Source organism: Leuresthes tenuis, unplaced genomic scaffold (genome assembly GCF_036924035.1).
Source record: "Leuresthes tenuis unplaced genomic scaffold, fLeuTen1.0.hap1 SCAF_21, whole genome shotgun sequence".
Lineage (NCBI taxonomy): Eukaryota > Metazoa > Chordata > Actinopteri > Atheriniformes > Atherinopsidae > Leuresthes > Leuresthes tenuis.
This window is the reverse complement of record NW_027325375.1, coordinates 27,221,702-27,241,865: the sequence shown is the minus strand read 5'-3', so window position 1 is coordinate 27,241,865 and position 20,164 is coordinate 27,221,702. Positions and strand designations below refer to the sequence as shown.

The 20,164-nt window shown below is 40.7% G+C and overlaps 2 protein-coding genes across 3 annotated transcripts; both read right to left on the bottom strand.

Annotated features, from left to right (window-relative positions):
* Positions 1-107: 107 nt before the first annotated feature.
* amer1 (APC membrane recruitment protein 1) lies at positions 108-6,156 on the bottom strand. The gene is made up of 2 exons (XM_072375100.1): positions 5,728-6,156; positions 108-4,704 (listed from the first exon to the last, which is right to left on the bottom strand). The coding sequence occupies exon 2, from the start codon at positions 4,599-4,601 to the stop codon at positions 1,518-1,520; it is 3,084 nt and encodes a 1,027-aa protein (XP_072231201.1). The 5' UTR covers positions 4,602-4,704; positions 5,728-6,156; the 3' UTR covers positions 108-1,517.
* A 1,733-nt stretch (positions 6,157-7,889) lies between these two features.
* Positions 7,890-17,290, bottom strand: gab3 (GRB2 associated binding protein 3). Of its 2 annotated transcripts, none has more exons than XM_072375303.1 (10): positions 16,939-17,290; positions 14,496-14,796; positions 12,401-12,557; positions 11,847-12,307; positions 11,621-11,670; positions 10,531-10,777; positions 10,131-10,221; positions 9,792-9,876; positions 8,787-8,906; positions 7,890-8,579 (listed from the first exon to the last, which is right to left on the bottom strand). In XM_072375303.1, exons 1-10 carry the CDS (start codon positions 17,008-17,010, stop codon positions 8,460-8,462), a joined length of 1,704 nt encoding a protein of 567 aa, XP_072231404.1. In that variant the 5' UTR covers positions 17,011-17,290; the 3' UTR covers positions 7,890-8,459. The 2 variants fall into 2 exon arrangements, with proteins under 2 accessions (XP_072231404.1, XP_072231405.1); XM_072375304.1 differs by having other exon boundaries at positions 7,892-8,576; positions 16,939-17,288.
* Between the last annotated feature and the right edge of the window lie 2,874 nt (positions 17,291-20,164).

Genomic DNA, 20,164 nt, shown 5'->3' with positions numbered 1-20,164 from the left:
TGTCCCTGCCTTTTAAACAGACTGTTGGACCAATGTGTGCCGGTATAAACCTCAGGTTTCCCCACGACAATGAGCAAGTGGCCAAAAAATAGAAAATGGAAAAGCAGGATGTCTTGTCATGTTTATTTTTGTGTAAGGCAGTGTTCTACTCTGACAAAACAGAGAAATTCCTGTAACTCAGTTTAAAAAAAGCAATAACAAGAAAAATCAGAAACAATATTGATAGTTTGTAACAACCATTTTGTACACATGTAACAAATAGCTGGGAATATAAATACAAATTACTTTTTTTTCCCCAACATAATGCTATAAAAAAAATACATTGTGTTTCACAAGAAAATGACTGAATACTGGTTTAGCTTGACATTTGATTGCAAAGCCAAACAAAAAGCAAAACCACTTAATAAACACATTTACAATGAAGCAGTTTTGGAGCATAACATTTTAGAAGGAACAGGTGGTCAAGCTATTAGAAAATAAATGGGACTGAAAAGAAAAATGGGCCAGAGGCAAACACAGTAAACCTATTCTTTACTTGCTTATTTCTTCTGCACAACAATCTATTAATTTACTGCTTCTGAACAGGATATTTAGTGTTATATGCAAACTATTCTTACACATAGGAGATCTGCATGTGAAATGAGGCAAACAAATGTAGTAGTTTGCTACTGTATGTCATCTAAATGACAGCTGAAGTTAAAAAGCAGAACTATTCCTCCAAGTGTACATTAGCTGCTTATCTTGTTCTAGGTTAAGGGGGGAAAGGTTAAAAATGATTAAATATTTGAAAATTGAGCCAAAAAATAAAAATAAAGATAGCACCAGCTTAATGCATTTAAAATCTGACACCATGAAAGTGTGAAGAGACTTCTACCAAAGAAGAGCAAATTCAGGAATGGCATAATCTTCTCTGTGACCTAAAACTAATCAGGTGTGAAATTGAGCTAAACAGGAAATACAGCAAAGAAAGGCTGCGAAACTCTATAAAAGCAAACAGGAGCCGACACTTAAAGCGTAAGCATTTGTATGTTCAAAGGCAAGCGGAGTTCGGCTGGCCCCGTTTGGCTGCACAATGGAAACCAGGCCGGTGAATAACCTCAAGAAAAAAGCGTGCCACTACAGTTGTGACCTGGATAAAAAGGCTACTCACGAGCACACACAGTCTAACAGAATCCAGTAGCTTAATGAGATGAAACTGTGAGCATATTCACTGCAGGAGAAACAACTGCTCCCTTAAATACTTTAAACCAACGCCTAAGCAACTAGTGTGCAAAGTAACTGGTGCTGTGCAAAGGCAGAAAGATCTGACCTCAAAGGGTTGTGCTAGAAGCAACATGATGTAATCAGAATAAATTCAAAATTCAATTCCACTTCCTTTCTATCACAGTGAAGAAAGACTTCTCAAAACAATCATTGTGCAAGCAAAAGTGAGCAACAATCACTCCTTTGGATGAACAAAAAAGCCCTTCCTGGCACTAATGCATGCAATGGGAGCTGTGCGACGGAGAGCCACTCAGTTAAAGGTTGCCTCGGGAAGATTGTTGCAGGTCACACCGCATCCCTGGATGTTCTGGTGTCGACATTTCATCTTTTGACACAGCTGCAGTCAGAGGATTCCTAGCATGAGCTACACCTTCTTTTCCATCCAACTGTCTGCTTTTGCTGCTCTGGTTATAGGACTGCAAGTTAGCAGCAGCCTTACAGAACATTTTGTCGTCTATAACATCCGATTCCTCCTCCATCATCCCAGAATAGACAAAGGTGCTATGAGGTAAACGGGGGTCTGACAGCAAAGAAAGGGGACACTGTTTACTGTAAAGTTCTGTGTTCTGTGAAACTAATTCACACCTGTCTGACACTTTGGAGCACAGATGCTGTGATTTAGCGTTCACAAAGTCGTTGCTGGACGAGCAAGGGAACAGCATGTGTTTCACTTGGGTCTGACTGAGACTCTGTACCTTATCAGTGATTTCTGCATCAGTCAAAGGAAGGCTTAAAGCCATGTCTGACCTTGTTTGCCACGATAAGGCCATAATGCCGTTACTGTCTCCAACCTCCGATGCAGACATGACTACATTCTTTTTATAATATGGTGAAGAGTCTCGCTCAGACTCCTTTTCAGTTTGAGGACAAGAAACTGTAGCAGCTCTGTTATCTCTGTTTGTGTCAGGCATCTTCAGCTCAAGGCTTTCAGTGTCCAAAGACCTACTTCTCCTGTCTAGGGACAACGGATTAGGCATGGGCGGGCTGACTCTTGTAAGGCCTAGGTGCCGTGGGAGACTAGCAACAGCCCACGTATTACTGATCAGATTCTGTTCATACAGCTCTAACATTTGATAATCACATTCAGCAAATGCATCTTTTTGTAGATAGCTTTCTTCAAATTCCTGATAAGGCGATGAAATGTCCTCCTCCAGTTCCATGTGTATCTGCTCATCGTACTCGCCCTCATTATGCATATCCACCACATCGAATGTGACTATGGCAGGTAAGGCCTCCATATTTGGAGTGAAGGCAGAGTTCGTCTCCAAATCGTCCGCATTGCTCCGCAAGTCGCTCAGCATTTGAGTGTGTTTTGTGTAATCAACAAGCGCTTGTGAGAAACAGACAGCCTGTCCATCATCCACATAACTGCTACTATCTGGAGACTGAGAGGTGATGTTTCTGTACGGTAGAGCCACAGGTTTGTTTTCCTCCAGGTGCTCCTCTTTGGGTTCACAAAAGGTTTCAAAGTCTGGGTCAGACGTGCTTCCAAACGACAAACTTCCGTGCATTTTCTCACAGTCTGCGTTGGTGGATTTTGTCCTTTTTTCGCTGGAAGTGAGCACACTTTCCTCGTCACTGTATATATCCGCTTCAGTATTATTCACGTTGACTGATGCTTGCTGTTTTGAATTCAAGTTACAGTTTTTATTCAGTCCACTTTCCTGCTGACCCGCCGCATTCTGTGACAACTCTGAGGATTTACTGCATGTGCTCGGCATCTCTAGAAAATCATCATTGTACAATTCGGTGCTTATTTGTAGGCGACTCATTTCTGGAACAAAGGCAGGATCTGTCACATTGACTGGCTCGGTTAAATAGTCGCTCTGTTTTGAACTGGAAAGTTGGGATTTGTTATCATAATGAGGGCTGATGAGGCTCTCATCAGGAGCAAAAAGTTCATAGAGGGCATCGCCGCTGTAGCTGTCCCTGGGTAACCTGCCCGTCCTTAACCGCTCACTTTTTTCTTGGCCGTCCTCTGGCCCGGGGGTTGTTGAATCATAGTAGCCCTCATCGCTATTTGGAACTGACTCTTGATGCTCACTTTGAGGCGTTAGAACATCAGCAATCGAGGAAGAGTCCATGCCACCACCCTGCTGCCCACTGCCACTGTTTAGTAAGTCCATATTGTGAGAACTTGACAGCTCAGCAGTCATGTCCGTCTGGTCTGCATCACAACTACAACAGATTTCCTCTGACGCATTGTTCCCCAAGAAATCCCGCAGACACGTTTCATCTAAATCCTCTGGTGAAGCCATTTCTTCACCACCACCCTGATAAGTAAGATAGCAGGAGGCCCTCTTTCCTCCATTTCTGCTCCTTTCTCCAGAAACGGTGCTCTCTGTGATGCTGTCGTCCTCCTGATCTGCTATGATGTCCCCACAGCCAGTGAGCGAGTCAAAGCTTTTTAACGATGCAACGTCTCCATACATCAGATTCAGCTGATCAGATGAGCCAGCAGGTGTTTCAGATGCCAGCACAGGCTCGGATGTAACCTGAAGTTTCAGACAAGACTCGCTGGAACCTCCAGAGACCTCATCATCATCACAAACTACAGCCTTTAAATGACTTTCCTGTAGATGATAATCAAGCTCAGACTTTGGGCTTTCTTTCTCCACACAGTTCTCTAATGTCATTGCATCTGCAATCCTACATTCAAGACCAATGGAAACATCACACATGACATCTGCAAAATCAGGCACGTCGGCTTCAGATCCCAGGCACTCTGTGACATACTGGTTGGTGTTGTCCTGGACAACAGGCACCTCTTTCTTGCAGAGAGGAGTGGACACTGCAGTCATTTCACTGCACTTATCCAGTCCATCATTTCTCTGACTTCTGTGATTCTTAAAACTCTGAAAAAGACTCCTAAAACCCTTCTTCTGCCGGCCGAGACTCAGAGATTTATGCTCAACAGCAGCGTGACTACATTCATTGTGACAGCTACTGTGGAGATGTCCAGCTGCATCCCTCTGGCTGCGGTATTCAAAGTCTCCAGCTGAGGCGTATCCACCTCTCAGACTGTCGTCATGACTGACTTTACTTAGCCCATCATGCGTCCTGCTTTTGCCCATTCCCTTCTTAGACGCCCACTTTTTCTGATTTTTACTCCTTCCGCCAAAGAAACTTGGTAATATGCAGATACTTTTACGAACTCCGAAAAATGTCATGGCAGTCCTCCTGAATTTTCCAGGTTTTTGAGCTTTCACTGCCGCATTCGTTGGATCCGAATGAAGCTCCTCTGTGATGACATCAGGACCACGATGGAGAGGCTGATCAGTGCCTGCAGGTAAATCCTTGGTGTCACCTGGCAGCTCGTCTACCTTGCGAGACGCCATGGCTACCACATTTAAAAGAGCAAGTGTTTGGCGCTGGGCATAATAGGTTCAATAATCAGCTGATGGTACGACAAGAAGGTTTTTCCTCCATCTGATATGAACCCTGTATAATAAGAAATTAGAAAACGTTATAACGGTTTTATGAAACAAACCCCCTTTAACCTTATTTGCAACTAAAAGAGGTCATTTCTAATATTCAAACTACAATTTTAACACATTCCGATCTCAGCATTTTCTACATGCATGCCTAGGAATACTCTCTGCTCGATCCTGTTTCTGTTCATCAAAGCATTTCCTCCTTTTGTACACGATTTTGTGAACTCTGCATTTCTAGATTTTGAATGTGTTACCTTTAAACGATCAGAATGCCATTTCTGCTGCTAATAGACACTATAAAAACAGCGGCATGGCTTGATCACGTCCTAAAGTATTCAGTCTGAGGTACATGGGATCTGGAAGGTAAGGGCCAAGTCTGACTCCAAATGCTTTAATTCAATTTAATTGTATTGACTTTAATCTACAACCTGAAGTGTCAGATTTAGTGTATTTATATCCTCGTTTTATTGTTCAATATGTTGTGTTTCAGCTTTTGGATTCGGATATATGCAATGCTATTGTAGTCTCACTATGGATATTAAACTATTTTAAATCATACATAAACAGTTTACAAGCACACAAAACTTAGTACACACTGATCAAATTAACAATAAGTCATTTTCCATACAAATACACACATTCCAAACACATCATCTGCGACTCAAATATCTGTGTTTTCATTGGAAATGTAGATTTTCTTGCAATGCAAAATGCCCTATGATAAGATAGCTTGCATTAATGATATCCAAGGTTGCAGACCGAGCTAAAAAGAGCAATGATTTATGTTGGGTAATAATAAACCCAAATGTGTAAGATGATGTTTCTGGGGCAGAGCAGGTGATAAAGCAACAGGTTTATGTTCCAGCTGCGTAACAATAGCGCTGCCTCAGTAGAGACTTGCGGTGGAAGGCAGGTCAAACTTTTTATCAAGGGGCGGAAAAAAGGTATCAGTGACTATTCTCACAAAGACTGCACTTACAGTCTAAAACTAAACCCAGTTTACAACAGCAGACGGAATAAACAAACTTACCAACAGCCGCCTAGTTGTGGCCGCGCTTATCTTTAGGTGTTTTTTGTCGAGTAGGGGACGCAGTTGTGCCTCTGTGCGTGCTTTCTGAGAGGTTTAAGTGAGACCTGCGGTCCCAGGCCGCGGAGCAGCTTCACCCAGATACGGGTTCATTTGTTCCCAGCTGCCGTTAGCTAACCGTGGTGCTTGCTAGCAACGGTAACCACACTTACCAGTGTGTCCATTTTTCAGGCTGCAGCGTGAGTCTGACAGCTACTGAAGGTGCACGCGTTTTTAAAAATGCACGTGAGCACACCGGTCATGGTGCCTGGTTTAACATCGCATGTTGATCTCTCTTCTCATGATCACAATAAAGCCTTAGTATTTGAATGCAAGATGATGACTTCCTCTCCCGACTTCTTAGGTAATTTTCCTAATTCTCCTCTCCTGGCTCTCTTCGGCGCATGTTAGTGACGCAACACGTGTGTAATGGTTACGCATGACACACGAGAAACGGAATTTGGGGGGACTTGATTGCATACTAAATCAAATGTAAGCCCACAATCATTTTATTATATTTAATAGTTGCGACCTCAATCAATTTCGGATTTATTAACACAGCGCCAAACCACGACAAACGTCATCTCAAGGTACTTAAAAGAAACAGTCCAGTTCAAGCCAATTACAATCCAATTCATTGTAATACAATCATAATAGAATCAAATCCACTTGAGTCAATTCTGAATTGTTCTAATTCATATAAGGCCATTGCCCAGCTAATGAAACCAATGGATTGGATCGAAACTTCTCTTCAATTCAGTCCACCATCCTGAGTATGCTCCAGGCGGCTGTGGGAGGAAAAAACTTCCTTTTAACAGGAAGAACCTGACTCAGGAGGGCGGTCATCTACCTCGATTAAGAGCTAAAAATGTGAGGAGAAGAATTTTTAATTATTTTCTGAATATAACAGGGAGCCAATGAAGAGAAACTAAACTCCTGTTAGTTCTCATCAGAACTCTGGCAGCAGCATTTTGGATCAGCTGGAGGCTTTTATAATAAAGACAGCCCAATAATAAAGAACAAATGCATGCACTAGTTTTACAGCATGACTCTGAGACAGGATGTTACTAATTTTTGCAATATTACAAAGGTGAAAGAAGGCAGTCCTGGAAACCTGTTTTATATGTACGTCAAAGGACGAGTCCAAAGTTCTCTGTTGTACTAGAAGCCAAAGAAGCCATCTAGAGTAATTATATAGCTAGACGGCTTTTTTCTGAAGCGCTCATGTCTAAAGACAATGACTTCAGATTTATCTGAATTTAGAAGCAGACAGTTGTGAGTCATGCAGGTCTTTATGTCTTTGACACACGCTTGTGGTCTGACCTACTGATTGGTTTCATAGATAAGTGTAGCTGAGTATCATGAGCATTGCAATGGAAATGTATGCCATGCTCTTCATTTACAAGAACAAACTGGAATCTATCAGATAAATATGACCGAACCAGCCTAATGTAGCTCCTTTGTTTCCAATAACATGTTCAAGTATCTGTAACAGAATGTTGTGATGGATCAAATCAGAATCAGCACTGAGATCCAACAGGACAAACACAGACACAAGTCCGCTATCAGAGGCCAAGAGGAGATCATTGGGGACTTTCACCAGTGCTGTGATGCGCTCTGAATCCTGACTGGAACTCTTCAAACAGATTACTTCTGTGCAAATGATCACAAAGTTCAGCTGCAACCATTTTTCCAAGATCTATCTATCTATCTTTTAATGCACTTCAGTGATAATGGGTGTTTTCTTGTGACGTTGTGTATTTCATCTGGATGTACATTGGGAAACATTGGGCTGATTAGTTTGGAAATACCTCCAAATTCCCTCAGAAAGTGCTGAGCAAGGTGGTGTTGTGAGTAATTCCACAGATATATTCAACCAAAGGAGTTGACACCTGAAAAGCATGTGACTACTTCAGAAGGACCTGCTTTTTCACAAACACCAGCTCGAGGTACCTTGAACCTGACTTGCAGTACTTTGTTGAAGACTCTTCATCATTCAGACAAGCTTAGCAGGCAACTGGACTCTCTTTCGAGGTTTTTGAAGACACTGCACCTCTCATTCTGACAGTAGTTATTAACAAAGGATTGGAGGAAACATGCTGGTTATTGTATTTTACTGTGAGAGTTTACTTTGCCTGAATCTTTGAATGTTTAACAGATACATGTGCAAACACTCGAAGAATACTGTTGTTGGGAATGCTTTCATTCAGTTTATGCCCATTGTGAGACTCAAATAATCCGACTCAAGAGTTTTACATAGTATTTTTATCCATCCATTCATCCATCCATCCATCCATACAGTTCAGTGTCACGGGGGGCTGGAGCCTATCCCAGCTTAGCATTTTTTTATACATACATTTACAGCATTTTTTCCTTTTCTTTGCAAAATTTGGTTGAACATTATGCTACAGTGAGCAAAGAAATCACAGTGAACAATACATGATCAGGTTGTATTTACATTTCAGCTCTGCGCGGTTCGCTTTGTTTTAACAGTGCAATTTTGTGTTTCCTCTGTGAAACAGAGCTAACTGCTTTGTTGCTCTCGCATTTTTATTTGTCTTTTTCATTTAAAAGCTGTTTATCAAAGTGCTTTTATGGTTGATTTTGGTCCTCTTCATATATGTCCACCTCGCTGGTTTTTTTGTTGATCTTCTCGAAACCACATGTCCATGATTGTGTCATTATTCATGTTCCATTCATGTCTTTGACTGCCGGACATCTGACCACTCCATTTTGGTGTTTTGAAGGGCCTGAGTCTTCTTCTCATCCACTTGCACATAGTCCACTCTGTATTCATCAGACAGAAATGGCTTCTGCTGGACATAGGGAGGCAAAGAGGAGGAGATGATGATAAGGGCAAGGTAAGATTTCCAAACTTAATTCCAAAATTAATGTAAGTCTACATTTCCTCCTTAAACAAACAAAGGCTTTGCACTTTAAAACAACTAATGCTCCCAAGTGCAATGTGGACAATCTGATCATATCAATCAATGCATTTCTGTCATTTGTCTTCCTAAGTATACCTTCTGCACAGGGGAGGGGGATGCAGAGTTGAAATCGAGTGACAAATAGTCGAGGTTTGAGCGTCTGGCCCAGCTTTGAACTGTTCCATCAAGAGCGATACAGAACGATTGTCTTGGATCCTGTCCATGAAAAAAAAAAACAGATGAGGATAGATCTGTTTATTATCACACTGAGTTTAGGAATACATAGTATTTTAGCTCTGAAGCCCCTGGAGCTGATTGTGCATATTGCATAAAGTGTTAAAAATAATGGACAACAATCTATACAACACAGAGATCAACCAACAGTGTATCTTCAGTCAGAGGCTTCTTCAGCTCCACTGCAATAAGAGCCAGTGCAGGAGGCAGTTACTGCCTAAAACAACAACCCTCCACAGTGACTCTTTATAATTATTGTTATTTGTTTTCCTTATTATTATCTATTCATTATCTATACTGCAAAAATCTAAAATATTTCTGGGATAAATAAAGTTTTATGTAACTGAAGAGAATCCAGAAAAATTAAGCAAAACCTCAGACTCATAAATATTTAACTACCAGGAGGTGATGAAAGAAGTTCTTGTCAATTTTTTGCAAATGTCTTAGAAGTATGAGATTTTCAGCACATTTTTCCATTCACATATGTGGTCATGAAACCCGAAGAGTGTTTAAAAAAATACTTTTTTGACTACAGTCAGTGTTTTCTGCAAACAGATGGATATTAATACATTTAAACTGATAGAATACTGAAAGTGCACAGACACAGCAGTACAATACATACATAATGTCACTTAGAATTACAGAGTAACACCATTCTCCACAGCTTTCTTACTCATTACAAAACATTTCCTTTATAGTTGCAGAATTAAATGCAACTTCTTCTTCTGGCCCAACAGTCAGATAAGGTGCACAGCAAAAGGCCACTTCGAGTCAGTAATACTAAGAAATATAACAGTATTGTTAAAAATTGAGTCAGCCTGTACATAATATATGTATTGTTTGAAAAAACATAAATCCAGATTTTACCAGTGCAGAGTTGTTTGCTACTTCGTCTCTTGAACTGTCACCACTCTCAAGTCCTCTGACAAGAGGTAAGGGGGTCGCTGCAAAGCTGCAATTATACAACACATAAAAACAAAGGAACTTAATTAATATAATACAAATATGTTTTATTTTAGCAATTGAAAAATATCTAATCTATTGTGTAGTAGAACATCTCTAGAGGGAGTTTTCTTTAAAGATCAAGTCTACATGGTCATAAAAATAAAAAAAACAAGAAAAAAAAAACTAATTGCAATTCAATTACGCGGTTAAGTTATTCTGTTATTTCTTTTAAAGAACATTTAGGGTACTGGTTCCTCTCACCATGACTCTGTCAGTGCTCTGCTCAGAGGGAGATGAGTGGGGCATTCTGTAATTGTAGAAAGGCCTCTCAAGTCAAGAGGTGGGGGTCGAGCTATGAATCGAGAAAGGTTAAAGTTATTGGCTGTAACTCAGCAACTGAGCACAGAAAGACCAGTTCAAAGACAGCAAATATCCAGAACATGGGTATCTGACATCTATGCAAATGTTGTTCTGGCATTTCCCATGAATTTGTTTCACTTGTTTAAATTATAGGCCTACATGCACGAGTTATTTACATCCTATTTACAGCTTGTATGCCACATGCTCTCTAAAAAAAAATTGATTGCCTCAAACCAAACCTGAAACTAGAGCTCAGGTTTACCACATTTAACATGACCCAGTTAGGCCCAGCATGACTCACCTCTTCTCAAGCGAGGTTTGAGGTGCCTGTGAATTGGGGGTGGTGCAACATCTCCAGGTTGACACATTAGTGGGCTGAAAGATGAGGAAGACTCAACACTGCTGTTTGAACCGAGGAAGCTGAATGTCCTGGGGCTCATGGGAATGTAACCATCACATTCGACAGTTGTAAGCGAGGGAGAGGGCGAAGCCATGGACACATATGACTCATCCTGGTAGCTTTGACCTTGTGTGGTATTTAAACAAGGCTGCAAAAAGGGCAAACCATCATGAGATTAGACAGGTGCACCACAGTGCAAAGCAGAAATAGATTATTTGTTAAGGTCACCATGTACATAATTTTTCCATGCTAATCTTTCAATTTATTTTGGCGTCATCATTTTCTTTATTGCAAAAATAGACAATCATTTTGGGGCACTAAAGCTGTAACCACTAGCTGTATACAAAATATGCACAGAGGCTCCAGGTTTTAAAAAGGAAGCCAGTGACGAAGTTCCTTAGACCCACATCCCATCTAATGACCTACAGGAGGCTACACAAAATGAGGTTCAATGTGCATAAGTCTATGATAAAATGACCATACTTGACATCATATTGAAGTGTTCCATCTGCAGACAGTAGTTTCCAAATGGAAATTAACTTCCCATTTAGAATAAAACAGGCAATAAACAGGGCACACTCTGGATACCTCGTAACTCGTAACCTAATCCTGCAGTAACTTTAAAGTAACAGCTAACATTTGAGAAAATACAGAAATTGGCTTTCTGCCTGTCTGTTGGCAGTGAAGCTACAACAAGTCACTGATTAGCTCAGTTTAGTCCAAATACTGAAATCAGAGGGGTACAGCTAGTCTGGCTCTCTCCAGATAACAGTTTGTGATTTCACACACACATTTCTTGGCTGGGTATATGGCCTTTTTAGCAACAATAAGCGTCTGTATCTCCAGGGAGCATCTACTGTGCTATATAATACACTTTAAATGTGATTATTGGAAGATTTTATCTCAGCTGGACAAAGCAAGGCATTGTGCTAAATCCAAAACTTGTTCAAGCTACTTTTAAGGACAGAGTGCAGAGCCTGTCTCCTCTTACCAAATTAATGCTTTGCCTCCTGTTTGTCACCAATCTGCGATCAGCACTGCCTACAAAAATAAGAAGATAAAAAAAAACAACATTAAAATGTTTGGCTGGTGTAGATATAAATTCATATGCAGTCTTATTACATAAACACAAGGTGCATGTTTCATTTTGATGGGTGGAGCTTGGCCAGCAGCTGTACATTACAAGCTGTGGGGATGCTCTCATATTCAATATTTACCTGAAATACTTGAATATTTTCTGAAATGGTCCAAGGCCGACAAAGAGGTCCTCCGGGGAAATAACGGAGCACTGGCTGAGAAATGTTGTGCACTCATTGCTCTCGACTTGTGAGCTCCTCCATTACTTAGCTGCTCTGACAGGTGATTTGGCTTGGGTGGCAGTGGAGGAGGTGTTTGTAAATCGCCCATTGTGTCAAACGAGGACGAAGAATAAGTTCTGTCAAACTGGAAGACATTTGTGGCACAGTGTAGTAGTGGAGAGGAAGAGGAAGATGGTAAAACTGCGAAGGTGCATGGAGCGCTGAAGGGGGGATTGGTCAACAATCCATGGGGGAAAAGAGACGGACTGTGGCTTGCGTGAGATATGGAGGATGGGGAGGATTCAGCGCATATGTCCTTGACAGCGTCGTCTGATGACTTCTGCTCCAGAGAAATGTCAGAGGTTGAGAAGCTATCGCGTCTACAGATATGAGAAAAAAAAGAAAACAGTGTTTTTTTGTTAAACATAAACTACTGCTATCGTTTCAATTCGAGAAAAAGGTTTTAAACATACCTGCTAGTGCTTACACTACCCGTCTCACACTGTGAGAGGAAGAGGTAGTCCTGTGGATAAGTGGAATCTGGTTGGCTTGCTACAGACACTCGGTCAGATTCATCAGGTGATGGCTGAATGGAAGTGGGACTGAGAGGAAAGCCTTCTTCTGAGCTCTCTGATGAGCACAAGCAGAGAGAAACGCAGAGAATATTTATGAAATGCCAACACCAGAAGGGTGCTTAAGTGTGCAAGGCACACTCTTTGAAGGTACACTGAAAACAGACACACATGTATCCCTATTCCCCCTTTCGTTTATATATTCTGTCTCTCTTTTTGTCAGTTTGGCCCTCTTTCAGAAATTTGTTTCATTCCATTTCACTCAAGGCCTTCGAGTCAAGGCCGTCCCTGCAGAACCATGTGTTGCAAAAAGAAAACTAAACCCAAAGTCTTTGCATGTTCTCAGGAAACATTTGCTACCCTTAACAGATGTTTGTGTTCTCTTTTGGGTACAGAACAACCTTTTAAATTCTTTGCAAAAGTCATAAAGTCCTGAGATCTGCAGGGAGCATCTGCTGCTGCTGTCCTAAATTCTCAAAAAAAAGCCTTTCGTCAAAGCTTAGTGTCATAATAGACTAAAGAAACAGTCTGTGTTTGTCATGTGGCGTAGAATTTAACATAACAACTGTCACCTTGTGTGTTTTTCTGTGTGCTCATGGGTCATAGCATATCAGCAACTTGGTGCCGTTGCTCTATCTTATTCGTACAGATGACAGTTTTCTAACAGATGCGTCTTCGAGTCTTCTCACAAAAACTCCTTATTATGCTTTCATTTGATGTAACAGCACAGCAGCAGATTATAAAATGACTAATTCAAGCGTTAATCTAAAAAAATTGAATGCAGTAAAAGCAAGACTTCAAGATAAATCTAACTGGACCCGGGCGCATGGACGTCTTACTGAAATATCATTAATCAGCTTCAAATTTCCCGGCTGATCTGCTGTTATCTCCTCTGTTACGGCAGCAGCGTTCGGGTGCATGAGAAGCAGCATGTAGAACATTTTAACTGTTGGAAACATCTTCCTCACACAGACAACACTCGGACTGCTGATAAAACGTGAGGCTACGTTTTGTCTTCCAGCGATTAAACCATGCATCTGAGGTTCTCGCTCCGCCAGAGTTAAGTAGAAACAAATATACAACAGATTTCAAACCCATTTTTACATTCAAACCTTAGAACAGTGCAAAGAAGTTGTTGTTGCTGCTGTTGAAAGACTATCAGATGCACTTTCAACATGTGGTTTCAATCGCAATTTGATGATGTGTGATTATGAGAGGGTTTGGCACTTCAATCCTCCTGTTTAAGCGAAATAAAAGGCACTTATTTTTAGACTTCTTGGATAACACTATTTGTTTGAGGTGCAACAGTTCAGCTACAAGCGCTGACCAATCAGATGGATGGCAAATTCAAATCCTTTTCATCTATTTTGTGTTAAATGTTGTTCAGTTTCAAGTTAAAAACGAGTCCACAATAAACAGCAGGGAGCTGTATCCCAGTTGAATGAAATGTTGGTGCTCATCCAGATATAAATCTCTACTTGAGGCTTGTGGTCGGTGCCATTTGTCACACCTTTCAACAAAAAGACACAACAACTATCAAGCTAAATTTTATGAAACTTATTGGAGAGGTGCGGCAATCACAAAGGAAAAAAAAGGACTACACTTTGGTGTAATGATGGCAAAATGCTGGTACAATGCTTACTCAAATACGTTTTCAGTGATCAACCACAGATGTGGTTTAACTTCTCAGAGTCTCTCAGTAAAAGCTGTACTTTGGACACGTTTGCAGGAGGTGTAACCACAGTCTTGTTAGTAAAACCCGACTCGCCTCTGGTGTTTTTACTGAAAGCTGCAGAACACCAAACAAACAGTTCAGCAAACTTAAAGTCTGCCTCTCGGCTTGCCACTTCCTTTGTGAGGCCAAATGACAAATGATTCTTCTTTTGGACAAGTGTTTTTCAGCGAAGCAGGTGTATTTTAGAACGAAGGTTCTTGTCAAGTGCAGCTTTAACACAGCCACATTTCAAACTGTAAAGAGATAAATTTGTGTATCTACCTGCCTCCTCCAGGCTCCCAAAATGGCAAATTTGACTGATGCTACTGATCCAGCTGTTCATCTCCTCCTCGGTTTTGGCCACCAGGTAAAAAACGCGAAATGACGTTTTCACCACAAACAGGTGCTTCCCATGAAAGTCTCGCTTTATACGGAGCTGTCCATGGAGCATCTCCACCTCACACTCCGTCAGGTCGATGGTGCGGATTGGCTTTTTGGAGTTCTTGCTTTGGTAGTATTCCAGCACATCTGGATTTCCGCTCATGCGACCTCTTCGCAGCACAAACCAACGTTTCCGCCACGCCTGCAGGTAAAAGGACCAAAAAGTTTAGCTCACCTCGTCATGGATTCACAAATAAGTTCAAACATACATCATGTTGTTGCACTGTAAACGCTGAATAATTGAAGCGGCTCTCTTTCCCCTAACCGCCACCATTCCATTAGTCATAACCAGGCATGAAAATTTGATCACAGCTCCACCTTCAACCAGTTCACTTTTAGCACTTTATACGCAGTTGTTTTGCTTTTGTTTTGGTCAGTAAGCGGAACCTTAACTCCAGTTTCCCAGAAGTATAGAGAAGAGGAAGTTCACTGTATTTAGCAGAAAATGTTTAACACAACGAAACAGTTTTATACAGCTTTTGGTCACTGCTTTATAATTAAAACTTACAGAAAACCGAATGTGCTAAAAGAAATTTACACCTCAGAGATGCATGAGGCCTCAACGCATAAAGATTGCCATGATTAAAATGGCAGTACTTGGCAATAATTTCAGTATTATTGAGTAGTTTTAACAGAGCTTAACGCAACCTTATTATCATTTCACATTTGGTTTTGTGGCTTTGTGTGAAATCCTGGGGAGGAGCCTCTCTTGATCTTCTCACACTGTGAAAATGTGAATTTCTTTCTGGTGATCTGCTCCTGCACAAGTTAGTCAGTAATTTATGTGTTCTTTGCAGGAAATGGTTCGACACACCACACTTACTACTAATAACACTGTTGGGTTTAAGAGGAAACCGTAACTACAGATGGCAATTGGATCCACAATATGCAAAGTTTGAGCTCTCAGGAAAATAAGTTGTTTTGTATATCTAGATGTATCTGTGAGAGGCAGAGGGTAAATGCAGAATCTGACAAGAGCTTGTTTCATATTTTGCTTTCAGAAAAAAACTAAACAAAAACAAGATAAGAATAGTTAGAGAAATTCAGAAGAAAATAGCTATTTCCTTTAAAATAAAGTGAATGTCTGAGCTTTTTGTTATATTAACTGCTGACTCAGATCTATTGATTACTTATAATATCTCAGCGGTTTTCAGAGACCTTTCAACCATGTCTTATTAAAAGCCGACTGCTTTTCTTCCATCATGTGACCGAAGTCAACTTCGGTCAAATAATAACATGCTGTCAGCAGAGGTGACAACAGAGCCATTTTTAACTGGCCCATTTATACATTTCCAGAAATAATTCATCCACTAACGGGTCAGAATGTCTCGTGTACGGGTTACATTTCTCCTCTGATGAATCTCACGGGTATTAACAAAGCAGGCTCGGAGATGCTGAATGTCTATTCAGTTTTTAATCACCCTGTTTTAATCACTTTGTTCTTGAAAACTGCGATTTTTACGTTTTAAGGTAAGGTTTTTAGGTCTTGTGCACCAACACGGTAAGATTTTCTTTGATAGTGTCAGAGCATCATACACAAAGATTATCTTGATCAAGATAATCAAAATTTTCAGACCGTCAGAGTTCAGTAACTGACATTTAAAAGAGGCAAACAGCCTGTCTTTCAAATTGTCTGAAAAAATATCGTCAGTAAGATTTGCATAGCATGCTAGAATAAGTTTCTATTTCCAGCCCCAACCCCTAATCCCATCAGCCCACACATATACACCCTTTCCTTGCACTGCTGTTGACAAATGGCCCTCAACCTCCTTCAGTCGTACAGAGGAAGTGCACACAGCCATCATAAAGCTGGACTTTTTCTGCTTGTCGCTTAAGTGTCTGACTGCCGCTAACATTACTTCCCATGTTTCACAATCCACACACTCATCACTCAAACACAAACACACAAAGCAACCTAACATTATCACATGACCCCAACAACCGCAAAACAATGACAACTGGATGCAGTTCAAGTAAGCAAATGTATGTATATATGCTACAAGAGTCGTATCCGAGTCCTAATACAATTAGTCATTTCTAGTCATTACTATATAACATGTTGTTGTTATAATTCTGAAGTGCCTGCTACCAAATGAGGAACACGGTGTGAAGAAGACTGAAATGAGACTCAGTTTTTAAAAAAACATATACAAGTCAGTATGTCTCTAAATCCCCATTCCACATCATGACCACACACAAAAAGCACAAGGCTAAGCAGCACAGCGTTGCATTCCACCTCCTAACAGAGGACAAAGACAAGTGTCCGACGTGCGCCCCTACTCACAAATCTCTTTAGTTTTTTCTCCGGAGGGGATTTAATGAGCCAGCCGGTGCAGACCACATCCCCAGCACTCATCTTGACTGCAGAGCGTGTCGTCCTCACGGCTGCTGCTGTTCCTGCTGCTGCTGCTGTGAAACTGTGCACTGTGCAGCATATCCTGTGTTCTGGTATTCAGCTCAGCCACTCCAAAAGGAGGAAGTAAAGCAACTGATCGCACTGACACAGAGCGGGGGAGAGACAGAAAGAGAATTATGTATTTAGTGGATGGAGCAGTTGTCTGAAGGGAAGTTAATGAAGCGATGAATTCTACACATAATGTGGTTTAAGAGATTTCAGAACTCACTGACCTACAACATGAAATGAAGTGGCACATACTGCTATAAGGTGCATCTGTTGTTGAAATGTTGCACAGTTTCTAGGTTTCATCCAGTGTGGTTTCTGAGCTCTACAGAAATAAGAAGTGGTTTGGACTGATCAAGACACCAAGCAGCTTCTCTTTTTGATGCTTAAAGATCAAATGAAGAGGTTGTCAGTTTGGGATTTCAGACTGGTCTTGGTGAGATAACACTAACGGTAATTGTGGTTTGTTTCATTTACTTTCGCCTCAACTCTTAGGTCTCACTGAAGGTTAATTTTTTTTAAGTCAGCAAATTGCAAATGTGAAATATTTTTGTATTCTGTTGGACTACCATCTAACATTTAATTAGCACTTGTCATTACTTAGAGACTCTTTACGTTAATGCAGTCTTTGTGCATTTTCCAGGTTTTAAATGGAACAAATGTGAAACTTACCCTGATGACCACTTGGATGACAAATAATGATGCGATTCAAATGTTGTACAAGGTCATTAAATTTGCAGCTTTTCCATGAAAGATCCCAAGGTGCTAGCTTATGTCAGACTGCATCTACTGTACGTGAATCCATTGGGCATCATTTAGTTATTTCCACTTATTTCCATTTTATTTTTATCACGATTCTTCTTTTATTTTTCCTCCTCCTTTGTGGTTTAATGCATCGGATGCTCAGTTTTAAACAGTGTTTAACGAAGGATCCGTTGTTCGTATTAAGTTTATTGTGTCACTGTCCATATTTTGAAGGTGTTTTTTTCATTAAACTTTGTGTGCTTGTGTGAAGGACCATCAGGGAACATGCGACGCAGGAAAGAGTAGGGAATTTGGAGTTTTTTGGGATTAACCTTGACGAAGACCTGAGATATTGTACCTGAATGCTGGAGCCATTCTGTTGTCCGTGTACAGCAGCCTCTAATGGTCCTCTTACAACACGAACCACAAAGAACCTCACCTTCTGCATCATCTCCACCATGTCTGGTTGGTTGGCCAGCAGCTGCTTGTCTGGCTGGATCTTAAAATCCCACAGGATGTGTCTGGTGAGTCTCAGATAGAATTCTAACCCATACTCAGCACAGATGTTCCTTTATGCTATCCCAGATACTCAAATATGACTTTTATTGTGCGTCGTCCCAGCTAGAGTCTTACATCCAGCAGATATATGGCATACAGTCTCTGGGATATCTTTGCAAAAGCCTGCACTTCATCTGCTGCAGTCGACCCTCGGTTCTTTGGATTTATTGCTTAGGGCCTGTTCTTTTGCTGCCATGATCAGATTAGAATTTTCTTCTTCATTTCTTCTGTCTTTAGATGAAACATCGTGATCACCTCCTTATTAGTGCCTGAGGCACTCTCTAATGAGTTCATCCAGCAGGGTCTTCTTCTATACGTATCATCATATGCTCTTAGCTTTATTCGGAATTATTGGTATTTAGATTCCTGTGTTTTTTACAGCTAAACTGTTTGTTTTTTTGCAACATGATCAGTGTTTTATCTGATGATCTATCCTTGTGGCATTGAGTCATCAGCTCTCTGGCGACATTCAGACTGATTTGACTAATCTTGGTCCTGAACAACTTCTCCTGCAACCAGTAGCTGATGTTTTGAATCAACCGTTGTGGATTCTTGTGAAATTTCATCAAATTCTGAAACATACAATACATACTCAGCTTAGTTGCTGTGATGCTAGAGAGGAGCTTCGATGTTGTGGAGAGGCAGGTTATCGTAGTTTAATGGTGATGAACTTTTATAGGATGGTGCTGCTTTCTGTGAGTCAGTCTTTGTGAGAGTTTGTTGTTAGCATCTCACTGTGTGTTTCATTAGCTTCTTCCACAAGTAGGACAGGATCCCGTAAGGTCCTCGTGGTGTCCAGCTTTTCCTGCCTGAGACTCTTAGCTCCTTCAGCATCTGTCTTGGTGATGTTGATTGGTTCTCCTTCTGAAAGCTGCCAGCAGCCTGCTCTTGAGTCTATATATATGTTGCCTACCTAAATTCTCATAAGAATCATGACAATAATTTTGTCTCATGAAAATCAGTTGTCTTTTTATTATAATTTGTTCTTTTATTAACACATCTCCATCTCGTCTCTTTTCAGATGTTTTAATCAACCACCAGTGGGCGACAACAAGACCTGGTTTAAATCATGACTCAGTGAAAATGCAGTTAAAAACTGAATGTATAATTTACAGCACCACATACTATACAACCCCGACATACACAATCTTTATTATCATTTGTTTTAATTCAAGATACAAATCTGCGACACCCCAGTCTGCAATTAACGCTTTTGCCGCATTTATCATGTTTATCGGGTAAAACACTTTTAATAAAACCCTTCAGATTTCCCATTTCCCATGTAATCCCATTTTCACGTGTTTTGTATCTATACACACCTTAATTAAGATTGACGGTTCCTCTCTTTTCATCCTCATGTATCCCCGTCTTCTCTGAAAATCCTCCCTGGAGAACCCTTCATGAGCAACTGTGAATGTAACATACTAACCTGTAGGGGGCAGCAGCACCCAGAGGCGGCCTTAATGCACACAAATGTAAAGAACAAGAATGCATAACACAAAGAGCCTTGAAAAAAAAGAGCTGGCAAGAACTGCCCTTCATCGTAACGGTACATAAACAGGGTTTTATCTGTATTCATCTGGTTAATTATCTCGCTCTTAATTATATCCCAAAATATGTTATGTTCATGTCATAGCACTCAAATAAAAACAAACACAAACACAGTTTGGTTTAATCATGACGAATTCACACGTTAACGGCGACAGCGACGCCATGTTTCTTCCAAAGCCATAGCCGCTTTAGTCGCGACCAATCTTTACATTCAAAGAGACTCTACAATTACCCATCACTCCCCTTCAACGTATGA